Consider the following 15,981-nt stretch of genomic DNA (forward strand, 5'->3'; position numbering starts at 1 on the left):
ACATTACCAACTGTCTGCGCATCGGTCCCACTTCATCACCAAAGCCAGGACGTGACCGCAGAAAACCGGAGCCCAAACTCACGTTTCCCCGGACGCGGCGCGCTCCCCGGTCTCGCAGAAATCCCGCAGAAAAAGCCGCAAGACCCAGCGTGGGCCCGCCAGCTCCGATCCTCCTCGCTGAAGGGCTCCCTCCAGGCCTCCAGAAGGAGTTAAAGGCCTTTGGGGATAAACCTGAGGGTGTGTATTTTTTAAAATCAAATAGGAAGTTGGAGACTCACTTCTGAGAGATTCATTCTTAGTGAGGCCCTGACGACTCCAATCCATTCCTGACGATCCGCATTAATTATTTAATGAGTCACGTGACCTCGGAGATTACAATTTCACTATTTCCCTTGAACAGGCGCAACACCTTTATCTGCTGCAACCGGGGTACTTGTTTGGCCTTTTTTAGTTTCCAGGCCTCCGGAACGCAGAAGCACTTGCCCACCTCCCGACCCAGTGACTACCACCGAAATCCCAGGGCGAGCACAGCAGAATTAGTCACTCCAGGACTACAAGAACTGTGCCCACCACTCTCCCAGGCACCCTGACGTCCGTCCCTTCCTGAACCCTGAGGGCAGTCCGCCTGTCTCCAGGCCCGGGTTGAGGGTATTTGGTTAACATCCCAGGGCTGCTTTGACGGCGCATGAGGCAAGAACCCAACCTCCTTCCCTCACCTGGGCACACCTGTGGCGTCCGTGTCAAGTGTAAGCCAAGATGCATACGTCTATTCCAGGTAGACTAGGCTTCCACAGGAAAGATGCCTGTGAACTTCCCCCTACCCACTGTGGGACCAATGGCTCTATTCAACCTACACACTTAGAAACAAGAACATAGTGGGGAGGAGGGGCATTCAGCTGCCTCAGTTTTCTCATCAGTAAAATGAGAGGATGGAACCAAAATAGCCTCCAGATTTCTTTCACGTTGGGCATTCTTTCCATCAGGGCACATCTTAGCTCCAGGAATTAGTTGCAGTGAGAGTGGGGCTGGTCTGAAATGGGGATGGGGTTACTACATGAGCTTGGGGCCTTGAGAAGAAGAGATGCCAGAATTCCAAGACAGAAATTTCAGATTAGTATGTTTCACAACAGCCCCAGCAGCCTCCCTGATGCTCTCAAAGAGTTAGAACACATATTTTTCCTCCTATTTTCCCCAGCTCACACTCTGAAATAAGCAACAGTTTATTTTTGGACCAGTGGTGTATAATAAGGAGAAGGGGCAACAGAAGCAGCCATTGGGAAGGGTGATCTTGTGTTCTTCAATACAGGACAGTGGCTAGGGATGCAGAGACCAGAGAAGTGCAAAGAACAGCTTATTGTCTGCACAGAACCCACTCATTCAGATGGGAAGCCCCAGGTCTGTGTTTGCTACGTTGATTCTTTGGGGTTTTTCTTTCCTCCCATTCTAAAGAGTTGCTGATCTATTTCTATGTTGATCTGTTTCTATGTTAAAACTGCTGGAGGGAGGCAGCAGTGAGAAGAGCAGCACTGTTTAAAAGCTTAGGGGAGCAAGGGGACAGAGGAGAGATGGTGGTACTGATCCCAGGGGGAGGAGGTTGAGCAGAGGGAGAAATGTGGGCATCCTGGGACAGCTGGGTGTAAAGTCAGAGATGCTGTGCAGAGGGCCCACTCCCCATATATCTAGGTAATCTTCCCATGAGCTCCATCCTGGGTATTAAGTACTCTACTATGCCTGTCACAGTTGAATTCCTGCTGTAATAAAACACCGGGTATATCATAGATTTCAGCAAAACTAGGAATGAGAGCCTGCAAAGTGCCATTTTTCTTCAGAGGGGAGAGTGTTAAGTACTTAATTCAAACTGTGACCATTAAAATGTCTCCTATCCGGTTTAGGTTGATTTCAGATGTTGACAAAACTTTTATCTCCAGAGTCATGCACAGCTTGGTTCTGTGACTAAAGCAGATGAGTGTATGTTAAGAAAGAAGGAAGAAAGAGATAGAAGGAAGAAGGAAGAAAGAGAAAGAAGAGAAGAACATGTGTAAGGGTCATTTTGGTAGGAGAGTTACAGAGCTTATACAAAATACTGTCTTTAAAGGTCAAGGGTTTGAGAGGCCAGTAGGGTTCGCTTAAAAAAAAAAAAAACAATTAATGAGAGAGAAAATTTGTCCTCTGGGTGAACTCTTATGGTTGCCCTAGCAAAGGGAAGACAATGCATGATTTTGAAGCCCAAAGTGGGATTTTCTGAGCTGTTATAACAAGCTCCTTAAAGGCCAGATCTGAAACAGGCAAAACATTGTGAAGAAATGATACAATCATTTGGATCATTTTTGGATAACTTTGGCTTTGCAATACTTACCAATATTTTAATAATCAAGACAGTTTAGGCAAAAATGCCCCTTTTCTATTCTGGAATATTAGAGAAACAATCTCGATCTTCTCTCTTCTGGATAGATTACAAGAGTAAGTAAAAGAAAGTTATCCGTTTCACTCCCATGCAACTCTTCAGTATGAAACTGATGGATGTCCGCATAACCCTCTTTCCCTACAAAGGAGAAATGTAAAAATTTACCTGAAGTGATGATAATCTGCCATTTGAAGTTTTGCAGCCCACCACTCATTTTCCACCAACAGTCTAGGCATTTTTTGAGCGGACAGCCAAGATACTCCGTCTTTGCCGAGGCCACATTATTTGCAAGAGGATCCCTCACTTCTCCACAGACTTTTCCCAGAGAATGCCTTTCAGAATTGCTGTTGAATTACAAAGAAGTATTTATTGTATGAGGTGATTAATGATCCCCGGGAAAATTGCTATTTTCAGCGCGATTTAATTTCGTTTTACAAGTTCCTGTAGAAGAGGGAGGGTCAGTAAGTTTCAGCAGCAGTTGCAGCGCCTCCAGAAATCCCTGGCACCCGTTCACACCTTATAAAATGCACTTTATGCCAGGTTTGGCCCGACGTGGGACCAAGTGTATTTATTTGTCTCTGAATTTTCCTGGGGAGAGGTGGAGACCCCTCAGAGACTGGTGTCCATCATTTTCCTCTCAGATCTGGTTTGTTCATAGGTAGCAAACTGATCACCCATGCCTGTATCACACACAGGGCAGAAGAGGCGAAAGCGGTACCAGCCCTGACCACCGGCTAAAGGTATGCTATTGATGGAAAAACGTTCTTAAAATTCCTCTGATATTGCAAAGGTAGATTAGTGCCTACTCCAATCTCTGCCAAAATTATTACATGAACTAAAAACTGCACTCATTCAAGGCCAGGTGACAGTTCTAATATTCTGAGGCTAGCATTGTTGGTTTTCTGCATCAAAGTACTCCCTTCAGTGACTACCAAGTCTAAATCCTCTTTACTGATTTGTAAATCAGTAAACAAATACTGAGGCTATCCAGACTGAGAAGTGGGTTTTGATTTTCAACCTTTGGGATCTAAGCACATTTAAGGAAAGTGACCCTAGCTGAGAGTTTGGCTTTCTGCCAGCACTGAATACTCCCAGGTCTGCCTTGCTTGGGGTGTGGTTTGGGATGTCATTACGCTTTTTCATTTCTCAGGAGAAACTCTGGAGGGTGTACTGAGAAAACTCAGTTTATTTTGAAAGCTTTTCCTTTAAAAAAAAAAGAAAGAAAGAAAGAAAAGAAACAGAAAAGCAAACAAAAATTCCCAAGCTGGAGCTAGGGAAGAAAAGAACCTTAAAAACAGCCAAGAAACAAAAAGCAATCTCAACCCTTTGCACAAACTATTTTTTATTTCCATGGAAACAGGCAGATTAAATGTGAAGGTGCAATAAATACCAAAGGGACTACTTCTTTCCAAGTGTGCTTGGTGTTCAGCATGTAGAACAGCTGCAGAAACTCCTGGGCCACAGTACTGCATGGTTTCATCTTTCATTGCAGGGAAGGACGCGTTTCTGTGCCTTACAGAGACTTGAAGGCTGAAAGCCTGGCCAAGTTTGGGAAGAAGAGGAGCCCTCTCAGAACTCAAGAGCCTTTCTGCTCTTTGGAACTTTTCCCACAGTGGGTCAAACTTAACAAGAGTTCAGCTCAAGTTGAACACACTGACACAAATTATGGGACAATCAGTCCAAGTGAACACACCTCAAGCCATCTACAAAATTTTTACATGCAAGTCAAGCATCTCAATCCAGAGAACTTGTTTCTTTTTTAAAATTAAATTAGGAAACACACAATCCTGTCTTAGAACTTCAATGTTTTTTTAAACGGAGTTTATTCTTAGCACATGGCTTTTTATATAGCCACACCACAATTTGTACAATGCACATGGGTCTAAATGCACTCTCCTCTCCCTCAAGATTGTGTCTTAGAATAAGACACCAGTATCTCTGTTAACAGTATTTTAAATAAACGCAAGGAAGGGAAACTAACATGTGTCACATCAACTGCCACATTTTGAGAATTAAATAATCTTGTGAGGTCCACAATGTCTACTCATATATTCAGTTCAACACAAGCTTGTATGAGAGCTTCCTTAATGGGGGAGGAGGATGTAAGGAAGTTGGGAAAAGGGTGTTTTCTTCTGCTTGCAACAAGTATTCATGTACATGTCCTCAGTCAGCATAGGCTGCTTTGCTGACTTTAGCCATCTCAGAAGTATTTGATGCAGTGGTCCTTCTCAGGGTACCCAAACCTAGCAGTCTTATTCAGGCCAATAGGTTGTTCCACCAGCCAGCATCGTGGCCATTGTCCTCTCTTGGGTAGCAACTAACATACGCTCTTACCGGGGTAATGTCTTCTTTTTTTTATTATCCTTTTCACCAAGGTGGGTTTCGTTTTGGGGTCTTTTATGGTCCAGACGGGGAGGGTGGATGGGGGAAAGGGTAGAAGAGAGAAGAAAAGGAGGGGAGGAAAAGAAACTCGTCTAGATCTCTAGGAGATTATATGGAAGAGGGAATGGGTGTGGAGGCGCCCTGGTGGGGGTTGGGATGCAGGTGTGGACTCTGAGTTTGTGCTCTCCCTGGCGGGCCCGTTGAGGCTGAGGCCGAGCTGGAGGATCGCATCTTAGTGTTGGGCAGTTTGTGATCTTTCTTCCACTTCATCCTCCGGTTCTGAAACCAGATCTTGACCTGGCGCTCGGACAAGCAGAGCGTGTGGGCGATCTCGATGCGGCGCCGCCGGGTCAGGTAGCGATTAAAGTGGAACTCCTTCTCCAGCTCCAAGACCTGCTGCCGGGTGTAGGCGGTTCGAGAACGCTTGGGCTCCCCTCCGTTATAACTGGGGTTGACTGAACGCCCATAACCCCGAAGGAGGAAGCCAAGGAGGAGGGAGTGGAAGAGAGGGAAAGAAGGAGGAGAGAGAAGGTGGGGTGGGGAAGAGCAATTGGACATCATCATTATATAATAACCTGACACCAAGTTCACGCAAGACACATAAAACGGCAAAAGAAAATGTTTCACAGGCTATTGACAACGGGAAACACCCGAGAGCCATAAAGAATGGTGCTGGGCATAGGGGCTGAAGAAAAGCTTCAAAGACACACGGCCTGAAGCCTCTGCCAGGGCAATTAAATTTATGGGGGCTATAATTACTGCCCTAACAGTTTGGCGTCTCGTAAATCTCCTGATAAAGGGACCCCGGGTACGAAAAGGTTCTCACGTTGAGATCAGGCGGCTGGCTGGCGCGCACACACCCACTACCCACTGTAGCTTGGGCCAGATGGGGGCTGCCCTCCCGAGGCCCCTTTCCCCTCTGCCTCTCCTCCTGACCCCCTCCCCGACCCGCTAACCCGGCCCCTGCCCCAGCCCACCTTCCCGCGCCTCCCCAGCGTCGCCACGTACCGGCGCTGACATGGATCTTCTTCATCCAGGGGTACACCACGGGCTCCTTGCCCTTCAGGCCCGGCGGGCTCTTGTCGGCCAGGAGCAGCGGGCACGCGGGGGCGCTGCCCCCTGCTGGGATGCCCGGGGTGGCGGGGGCCGCCTCGCAGCGCCGTGGGGGCGCAGGGGGCGCCGCGCGATGCTGCGGGGGAGGCTGCGGAGGGAGCTGCCGCCCGGGCGGCAGGACATGGCTCGCATGCAGGCCGTGCGCTGGACCCTTGGTGTGCGCCGTGGGCTGCTCGGACTGCGGCTGCCGCCCAGGGCTGGCACCGGAGCGGTAGCCATAGGGATAGGCGGTGTCGGCAGCACCGTGTACAGGGTAGAGCGCGGCCGCGGGGTAGGAGGGCTCGCGGGCCGCCCGCGGCGCGTAGTAGGAGGCAGGGGTCTCGCGCCCGCTGCCCGCATGGGGAAGCTGGGGCTGCTGCGGCGGCAGGTGCTGGGCCGCGGGCGCTGGGGGCTGCTGGTAGCTGGGCCCCCCGCCCGGGCCGCTGTCTCCGCTGCCCGGGCCGCTGTGCTGCGCGTACTCCTCGAAGGGAGGGAACTTGGGCTCGATGTAGTTAGAGTTTATCAAAAACGAGCTCATGGTCATTAATTTGTGAAGTGCAAAAATACTAATTTTTCTCGCGTTGTCGTTTTTCTGGGCTCGCCGAGGCCCCTCCCCCTCCTGCCTTGCTTCCCATCCCCCCCTTTTCTCTGCTCCTTTCCCATCCCCCGCTGTCAAGCGCCCACCCCTCCCCCTTCCCCTCCCTCCGCAGCCAACACCACCAAAGTTCGCGCCGCTCCTCCCCCGCCCGCGCGCACGCGCTCCGTCTCAGCTCTGCGCGCGCCCCGCCTATGCCCCACGTGATCCACCCCCGCCAATGGGCGCGCCGCGCGCGTGGACCCGGATCAGGAAGCGCGCGGGTGGTTGATGGATACGGCTGTCTGGCCCTGGCGGAGGGAGGGAGCTAGCGCTTCGGTTCCCCAATCCCCCAACTTTGAGCCTCTCTGGGAATTTGGGGCCAGTCAGGCTTCTGGTCTTCCTGGACATCCAGGCCGGGCCCTTTACGTGCCCAACTACAAACCTAGGCCTCGGGGCAGCCCTGGCCCAGCGTTGACCTCCGGTCCAGGGTAGCCCGGTCTGACGTACCCCAGGGTTCGAGGTCGGCTGGTGTAGGGAATAGCGTCGGGACCAAAGGGGTAGCCTACGTTTAATTCTGGCCCTGGAATAAAATGAATGATGCCCAAAGGCCCGTTTTTTTTCACCTGCTCATCCCTTTTCCCACTTTGCTCTCGCCGCATCCGCCCAAGAACCCCCGCTTTGAGAAGCCCGGCCGGAGCCGCAAAGGGTGGGTGGGTGAGCAACTGAGAAATCCTCCGGAAGATGTAAAAGGCCATTCCAATATAACTGGGTTGGCATTTTGTATTTGATTTTTTTTAGAGGCACAATCTATTTGGTGTTTCCCTAAGAAAAATCGGAACCTTTCTAATAGAATCTCATTTGAAGAAGGTGTCGATGCTCGCATTTACTAAGTGCGAATGTGAGAGAGAAGGTGGCTCAACGGTGGGAAGGGATAGAAGCAACGCCTCCACAACACCAAGCTTTGAAACCTACAGCTTCCGATTTTAGAATAATCCTCGAACAAAAACAAGCTAAGGATAGAATAGGCACTGTGCCCACTTTGATCGCCGACGGGTCTTTTCCCGCTAAAAATATTGTTTTGTCTTTTGGATGGTTTCAGGCGGTATCTGAGGCTAAAGTTATATTTACAGGACAGCCTATAATTTCTGAATTGATGAAAATTAGCATATTAACGGTATCAGCAGCTCAGGAAAGGGGGGAGAGAGGACTGTTGCCCGCCATTTGGTAATTGAAATTTGATGAGTAAACTAATTACACCATTATTAACAAATACATTTCTTATTAATTCCACCTAATGTTGATCTTTGAAGTAAATACTGATGCCTTACTCGTATCCCATCCCTTTTCCAAGTAACAGACACACTAGATCCTGTACTTTTCAGCCTAGATTAAAGCAATGCAAACTAGCATAGTCACCATTCTAAAAATACTTCATATTGGCTTGCAAAGCAAGGATTTTTCAGCTGGTGCACCTTCGTTAGTTTTTCAAACAGTATAAACAGCCAGCTCACAACTGAGTCTGGAACGCAGACAAGGAAAGTTACAGCCTAAGCCTGGAGACACTTCAAAAGGAATGTCAATTCCATCTTCATTTGTATCAGTTACTCATATGAGTTAGTAAATGCTGGAATATATCCATTTGATGGATAGCCATTTAATGCTCAGCCACATAAAGCCTATTAAATGGGGCTAATCTTTAAACTAATTTAGGAAAAGAGGTTAAAAAAGGGATCATGTTAGCTTTCTAACGAATCACCCTGAAGTGGTCCAAAGAGGTTTTCCACATTGGATGTGTGTCTGTGAAGAGTGCTCTCCATCGAAGTGAGGCAACTAGAAAACAATTTTTAATGAAATCTGAGCCACAGAGGAAATCAATGCTGAGTATAATCTTTAGACATCCTCTCTAGACTTAGGGAAATATCTAGCCTGTAATACAGCTGCCTAAACCAATATCTCTCTACAGCAAGAAAAAATAACACATACATACATTATATACTATGTTGTATGAAAAATACATACATAGTATAATTTACAAAACTGGGTTCTCAAGCTTGAGGGGGAGAATATGACAAGGAAATTTCACCCTCCTCCTCATGTAATCAGTCTTGAATACTAGGGTCTTAACCATGTCTGTTTAATATTATTTACAGACACTAAACACAGAATTCATGTTGTTTAGCCTCAGAACCTTCTACTAAGTTTCTATTTTAAAGTATTAACAAGGCATGGGCACTGTTTTGTATATGGTTAACCTAAACGAGTTAACTGTGCTGTGTTTCATGCAGTTCTATTACTTTAGGAAGATGGGCTTACACAGAATCCCCCAAGGCCTGTAACTTGTCTTTGTGGTTCGTATCATAAACACAAACGGAGCCAGGACCACCAAGTGTTATCTCACACAAGAACATTTTGACATTTTACTGCAAGATTTATGGCTGTAATAAACAATCTCAGTACCTTTTCTGATCCTTCCACAATCTCTTTGCAAGCCATAGCACCATTCCATTGAATCAAATAATCCTTTAAAAAACATTTTTAAAAAACCCACAACTCTTGCCTTTACATAAGATCCAAGACACCAAAGTAAAACCAGGAAGAAACTAACTCAATAAACAAACTGAAGTTTACCAGCAGCATCTTGCCTGAGAAAAGATGGGATGCCCTGAAATCGAGCAGAGAGAGAGCATGCTAATCTTCGCACACCAACTGGCTCCAGTTCCAAGCAGGGTGAAAGCGTTATCCTTTTCTTGGAAACTGGTAAGCACATTTGCTCATTTCCACGTACAGAGATAACATATATTCCCAACAAAAGCTGTCTTAAAATCCCATTAAGTGAAATAACTTTTCATTATGTTCTCGAATTCCAGATGGAGAAGGAAAGGGAAGGGAATCCAAGGGAGAAGGAGGGCGAGAGGGAGGCAGTGTTTGCAGCCTAGTTTGAATCTGATTTGAATCATTTTGAATATATTTTGAACAGCCTTCCCTCTTGAATGCAACCTTGTCCCAAGTTTCAAAGTGACCGAACAGTGACACTGTGTGCATTTTGTTTCTTATTAATCTTATACATTGACAGTCTTTGTTAAATCACAAGGCGCGCCCTTCACCAGCCGACATTTTCATATTTGTTAGACGCACTGACCTGAAGTTCACCTCGGCCTTGGACTTTGCGCTTCTAAAAGGTCTATACAGTGTCTTTTAGAGAGCAGGGTGCTTTGCCCAGGTCATTCCTTCTCAGGGAAAACCAAGAGGGGAAAAGTAAAGGAAATGTAAACGTTATGGAATGCATTGACTGTATTTGTCCTTTGTTCTTTAGAGTGAGAGTCCCTCAGACTGTTCTCGATCTGAAGCACGTCTCTGGAGCGTACACAGGAATGGTTGAATTTCAAATTGCCTGATGGTGGCATTTGAGGGCTTCTCTCCATCTACACTAGGCATATGATTTTAGAGAAGCAATACTTTTATCAACCATTTGACCAATTAATTGTTTGAGGGTAATTTCCTTGTAGTAGTTTATGATAATAAACATGACCCAGGCTAAGGATTGTATTTGGATTATACAAGAATGTTAATCAAGATGGTGTGAAAGGCTGGAAGATCAAAATCCTCCAAATAAAACAGTAAACACTCTGAAAGCAGTAACTTCTGCAGGTACCTTTTTTCTTTTTCTTTAAAAACTAGTTAATAGGTGTCTATGATCATTGACGCTGACATGTTTCTAAGGTGTGGTACCTTTTTGACCAATAATGCAATAACAAGGAAGAGACACATAATTAATTGTCTTGGTGAGTAACAGAGGGGGTTTCAGTTTTCTTAATTTTGCTAGTCCAGATGTAAAAAAGTGTTAACTGCTGTAGCAGCAATCACCAGTTGTTCCTTTCTTCTATTTTCTTCTGGCACACCCCCATTTGACTTCAAGCTCTTGGCCAGAGTGAAAACTTTACACATTGCATAGTGGAAACAATCAGATTATTTCCATGAAAGCAGTGTTTGAGAAATATTTACTTTACTACTGAATGTACCTGGCACCAGCACATCCAACCAGCCAGAATATACTGTGATGGTCTTAAACGTCCCTGCATTCTGAGTAGTTGCATTAGCTTATCTCTAAAGTTAAAAAGAAAAACCTAGAAAATTTTGGCATCTTTTCCTTCTCTGTTTTTCTACACTGATTGCATTAAGGATCAACATATAGAAAAGGCAAGTATGTCCCCCTGGAAAGTAGATTCTAATGGCACCAACACTTACAGCTTATATAGGTGCATGAAAAATAAAATATTATTTAGCTCTCCAGTTGCAACTCACACACAAGGCATGGTTCTGATAGGCTTTCTTAACACAATATCCGTTTTCTTAGCTACTTTCTACCTTAGCTTGCTTCCCCTCTCCTTAGCTTTTATCCCAAATGTATTTTTAAAGAGTATTTTCTGGAGAACAGAAGCCTTTCATGGTGGTCTTATGAACTGGTCTGGCATTTGTGGATTCACCTTCTTGCACAAATGGCATATTCTTTATAGTTTAGTTATTCACTTACAGACTCTAGCACTCCTCTTGCATTCAGTTTAGGTTTAACAGTAAACAAAATGAAAAATTTCCACCAACGGGAACATTTCCATGGTACCAATAAACATTTTCTCACTGGTGGAGAGGTGGAGGAATCCTGTGTCTTTCAGGAGGGGTTCTGCTTCCTCCCCTCCCCAGCTTTAAGAACATTTTGCATTTAGTGGGTAGGAGTTTCAGAAAAAGCATTCCATGTTTGAAAACTGTAAAGAATATGCTTTGTAAGAAGTGCCTGTGTTTGCTCTTGTTCTCACACACTTTAGGAATCATTATATATACTAAAAAGAAAACAAACTGGCCAATCAAAACTACCATTTTCAAATAAAGGAAGTTTCCTGCTCAGTTCTCTTGCCTTGGAAGGTAGGATGGAACATGGGGAACTTGCTACATTATTTCTTAAAGGTTGGCTCATGAGTAGTGAGGGTTTTTTAAATTTTGTGACAAACCTACAGACTCCTGGTTCTCCAACATCTAAGGTGTTGGTGTTTCAGTAGTCTATGCCTATTTACCTGCTGCTATTCCCTCAGAATGGGAGCAATAATTCAAGATGAAATACAGCATGTATTACTCTTGAAAAGAGGAATTTTCTATCCTTTCCTCTGTAATTGAGGTCATTCAACCACTAGGGTTCACCTGGAGTCCATACCGTGATACACACGTCACTCCAAGCCATTTTATCTTTCGTGCTGATAGTCAAGATCGCAGCTCTAACATTGACATCAAACTCTGTCTGGGCAGATGACTAAGAGTGCTGCACAACATAAACTTTTGACCCTCAACTTTTTGACCTGCAGTTGCAATCACAAAGATACACAAAGCTGTGCCTCTTCTTTCAGGGGGAAGGGGCCCCCAAGGATCTCAGGGACACCCTGTTTCTGCCAACTGCCTTTTGGAATAAGAGGGTAAAATGGATATTTTTGTGACTGTATTTCCTGTCAAATCAACCTCCTACCTCCTTCTGTCAGCATTTAAGTAGGAATGAGATTATTTCAAAATCACTCATCATATTTATGAGGAAAATTTGCACTAGGACAGGGGAAACTCGCAAAATGTGAAAGAAAAAAAATAAGATGGGGAAAAAGCAGTCAATGGGAGTTGGAGACGTTTTTTCTTTATTTAAAAATAAAGATGCAGCCCTAATTGTTGGAAGAGCTGGCCCAGGCAGGCGAGTTGACTGTGAACTTGTACTAAAGCGTGCTCTGCTGGCGATTCCTAGGGTGTGCAGATTTATCTTCTCTGCATTTACTTAACCCGGCAGTGAACTGCGCGGGCGTCATTTGTTAGGTGATGACAGACTTCACCTCCAGCAAGGACTGCTTCACAAAATTGCAATAATTACCCAATAACCTTCATAACAAATACTATTATGGAAAAGACTGGATTACGGGGGAGAGGACCTACTAGGAGAGGGACAGCTTTCTTTGTGAGAAACAACAAACAAGACAGACCTAGGCAGATCTTCCAGTTCTGGTGTTTAGAATGGCTAGGACTGTGGCTCCCCTCTCCTATGTGGGTGGGAGCCTAGGCTGCCCCCCTCAGCTCTGTCTGGAAGTCCCATTTATAGTTTTGTCATTGAACAGAAAGAGATCCTGCCTTAGGAGCCAAAGGATGGAGCCCACAGCATTCTGCACTCTCCAGGGCGGGCACACCTCTGAGATTCCCGAGCTAAGGCAGGGGAGAGGCTTCCAAGGCTTTCCTTTTTAATAGTTCATCTTTCAGGATGTAATTTACTCTCTCCTCACTAATTGTTTGGCTATAAATACTCTTTACATCTCAATAAATGAAAATGACTCCTTTTCTGATAGAAAATTCTGTCTTGCTTTCCCAGAGCCACCAACAATGAAGCGAGGAAAAGAGCAGGAGAAAAGGAATCTTAACATAATGTTGTGAAATTAGACCACGGAAACCTTCAAAACCCTAAGTAAGTGTGACCAGAAGCTTCCTATTATATTTATAGTTCAGGAAATATTGTCTCTTCAGCTTGTAGAAACAAACGAGGCCCTGCACATTTCGGACACCTTCTCCTTTTACAAGAGGAGGAGCACAGACAGACACTTCTGCCACCGGCTGAGGCTGGATGTCTTCATAAAGCCCTCAATTACAGAGATTTCTTTTTTCTAAGTAAGTTCTCTGGCAAAAACAATCCAAAAAAATGCACGAGAATAAATATCTGCCAAATGAGGAGATAACAAGCCATTCTCTTCACTATGCTTCCTAGGAAAGCAGAAGAAAGAAAAAATATTGCTCCAGTAATACTCACATTATTTTGACTGGATGCTGTATGTTTTAAGTCATGTTACTCAATGTTAGTTGGCCTGCTCTTTTAAGCTCAAAAGTTGTAGGAAAATTGCAACAGACAGATGTCAGCAAGCTGACAACATTTACAATCTGTAATTTTCTTTTTAATTCCTGGGGAAAACTGTCTATATTGTGTAGTGCTGAAGATCAGCCCAACAGCCCTTCTGCTCTTCCCACACCCCAGGGTAGGGTGTGGCCATGGAGGTGGTGTGGACACTTCCTCCAGGCACGTTCCTCCAGCAGCTAACAAATGTACCTGCAAGCAACCCTATCACTCTTCTTTCTGCTACTAATTTTGGTCACCAAGAAATCACTCAAGCAAGATTACCAAATGAGCAACTAAAATAAAACCTTAACCCAGTATTTTTCCAGTGAAGAACCTGAAACGCAGAGCAGCAAAACAAAGACTCCAGAATTCTCAGACATATAAAATAACAAAAGAGAACCCCAATAGAGGTTTATATTCTACTTCCCACTAAGATGCCGACACATCTTCCTGAGGGTTGAAGTAGCAATGCTCACTTTAACAGGTTACACAAAAATGACTTCACGAATTCACCTTGCCACTATTCCAGAGAAGTGATAGTTGTGGGAGGGCTTTGATTTTTCAAAAAACTACCCAGGTTTTGCTTTTTGGACCTCTGATATACAAACATCTGTTGGACTTAGGTGTAAGTGGCCTCTGCACAATAAAGTTTGTTGAAATTCCAAATCTATACTTTAAATTTCTTTCTTTAATTTAAGTACTTAGTACAATACATATTTTTACCAATTAGCACTTGCAGAAACTACCCAGATCCTAAGGAGAACAGCATTTGGAGACCGAAGATCCCCCCCTTTTTTTTCTTTCATTTGGCTTAATTCTTCAAACAGGATGGGGGACATCTGCTAGGTTTCTTGTGGGTACCCATCCAGAGAAAGACCCCAGGACAGGCCACAGCATCCCCAGTCACTGCTTTACCACCGAATAATGGGGGTTTGGGGCCAGAGTGGGTGGCTGGAGCCAAGTTGGAATTGTATCCAGGAAAATTTTTATTTCACCTTACTTCACCCGTTGGTGCAATACTGGGGACTGTTTTGGAAATCATAGATTATGTAAATTTCCTGGGATCAAACAGAAAGAGCAGCTAACAAAAGAAAGGCGGAAATCTCCTACTGACAAACAACCGATTTCTTCCCCAAACTACCCTTTATGATGTGTCAGGAAAAACAACCTAATGGCTCTGGGGACTTTTAAGTTGGGCACTGAAGACTACTCGATTTCCCTCCAAACTTTAGTTTGGAAGAGAGAGTTTGTATGTTGAGGGGAAGTAAATTTCTCTGATCTTCAGGGTTATCCAGGGGGATGCCTAAGTTGCTTATTGAGGGCCCTGTGCATAGAGGTTTTAATTCTACAAAGGAGGAAAGGAAAAGGAAAGAAGAGGAGAAGAAAGGCAAGGCGGAAGAAAAGAAAGCACTTTAACTCCTTTCATTTAGCCTGGGGATTCAAAGACTAAAGTTAAATCCGGCCATAAAGTTTATTGCTTCAAACTCACAGGCGGGTGAGAACAGTCCCACCAAAATAAAAAGAACATGCAGGCAAACAAGGTTCAGGGCCTGGTCCTGGGTGCGGGGGTGGGGGGTGGCGGGTCCTCCTTGCGGTGGGAACGCGAGGTCTCCAGTATCCTGTGGGCGCTAGTGTCCTGGCCTCAGCCTCGCCTTTCAAGCCAAGAACTCAGCCTGCAGGCCCGGCCCGCGTCCTGCCGGCCTCTGCCACCCTCCGGTTCTCAAGAGCCAGCCTGAACCCGGCCCCCAAGGCAGCCGCCTCAATTCAGTGCTGCCAAATGACCTCAGCCTGCGCAGACGTATTGCCACAGCCCCGTAAGGAATCCCGCCAGATCTGCCTCGGCCCTACCCGGGCCTTTCTTTCAGACTCCCAAGCAATCCCAGCGCATCGCGGCCCTCGGCGCCCGCAGCAGGCGCCCCACTGTCTCCCGGCCCCCACTTAGGGCTCCGGTACCCTCAGGAGCCGACCCACCCGCCCCGGAATGGGGGCCGACCCTGCCAAGTCTCCACACACAGGCCCATTCGCACAACCAAAACCATCTTTCTACACGCTGGTGAGAGCAGCGGAAGTCATTAGCAGCCGCGGCTGGGCAGCAATTAAAGTTAGGCCTGGGATGCGGCGGCCACAGGCGCTTTTCACCGTGGGGCCTCCTCAAAGCTGGCTCCTGGCGCTGCACGTTTGGACAGAGAAAAAGTTTGCTCTGCCCTTTTGAATTCAGAGACAACCTCAGAGTCATTGAACCACAGAGAGAATGAGTGAGAGAAAGATGGAGGAAGAAAGTTTTCAGAGTACAGATAAACTTGAAAGCGCTCAGGAGGCAAGCTTACCTTAACTTGGAGGGAGCCATTTTTCGGAGTTTTGAGAACTTGTGGTTTAGACACTTCTGGACCTAAAATTGACAATTTGAATGACCAGGCGGCACACGTAGCCTGCAAAAGAGTCAAATGGAGTCCAGCGTCAGTGAGATTATATGTTATGTGGTATATAATGTTGGATGTCAACTCCCCAAAACCATAAAACTTACTTTAATGGCCCCACGTGACATTTTATAGCCAGTGAGCCGATCTGTCTGTGCTATGGATGATTTTACGATCTAATTCATAGACAAAACCCTATTCATTTGGC

General features: G+C 45.8%; 2 protein-coding genes across 6 annotated transcripts in view; both read right to left on the bottom strand.

Annotated features, from left to right (window-relative positions):
- Positions 1–15,981, bottom strand: part of HOXA3 (homeobox A3) — a 44,544-nt gene that overhangs the window by 16,619 nt on the left and 11,944 nt on the right. For 2 of the 5 annotated variants that reach the window (XM_057504603.1, XM_057504604.1), the window contains exons 2-3: positions 15,684–15,785; positions 2,570–2,748 (exon numbers count right to left, since the gene is read on the bottom strand). The gene's annotated coding sequence lies outside the window, so the exon portion shown is untranslated. Of the gene's footprint in view, positions 1–82; positions 434–2,569; positions 2,749–15,683; positions 15,786–15,981 lie in introns of those variants that run through there. The other 3 variants (XM_036897524.2, XM_057504605.1, XM_036897525.2) reach the window with 2 other exon arrangements.
- HOXA4 (homeobox A4) lies at positions 2,756–6,528 on the bottom strand. The gene is made up of 2 exons (XM_036897534.2): positions 5,795–6,528; positions 2,756–5,241 (listed from the first exon to the last, which is right to left on the bottom strand). Exons 1-2 carry the CDS (start codon positions 6,420–6,422, stop codon positions 4,895–4,897), a joined length of 975 nt encoding a protein of 324 aa, XP_036753429.2. The 5' UTR covers positions 6,423–6,528; the 3' UTR covers positions 2,756–4,894.

Source organism: Manis pentadactyla, chromosome 7 (assembly GCF_030020395.1).
Source record: "Manis pentadactyla isolate mManPen7 chromosome 7, mManPen7.hap1, whole genome shotgun sequence".
In the NCBI taxonomy this organism is placed as follows: Eukaryota; Metazoa; Chordata; class Mammalia; order Pholidota; family Manidae; genus Manis; species Manis pentadactyla.

What these genes read in the sequence shown, in the direction of transcription:
- HOXA4 (XM_036897534.2), bottom strand. Translation starts at nt 6,422, where the DNA reads ATGACCATGAGCTCGTTTTTGATAAACTCTAACTACATCGAGCCCAAG. An exon ending in GAAGATCCATGTCAGCGCCG is followed by an intron (nt 5,242 to 5,794) that starts GTACGTGGCGAC and finishes ATGGGCGTTCAG; the next exon opens with TCAACCCCAGTTATAACGGA.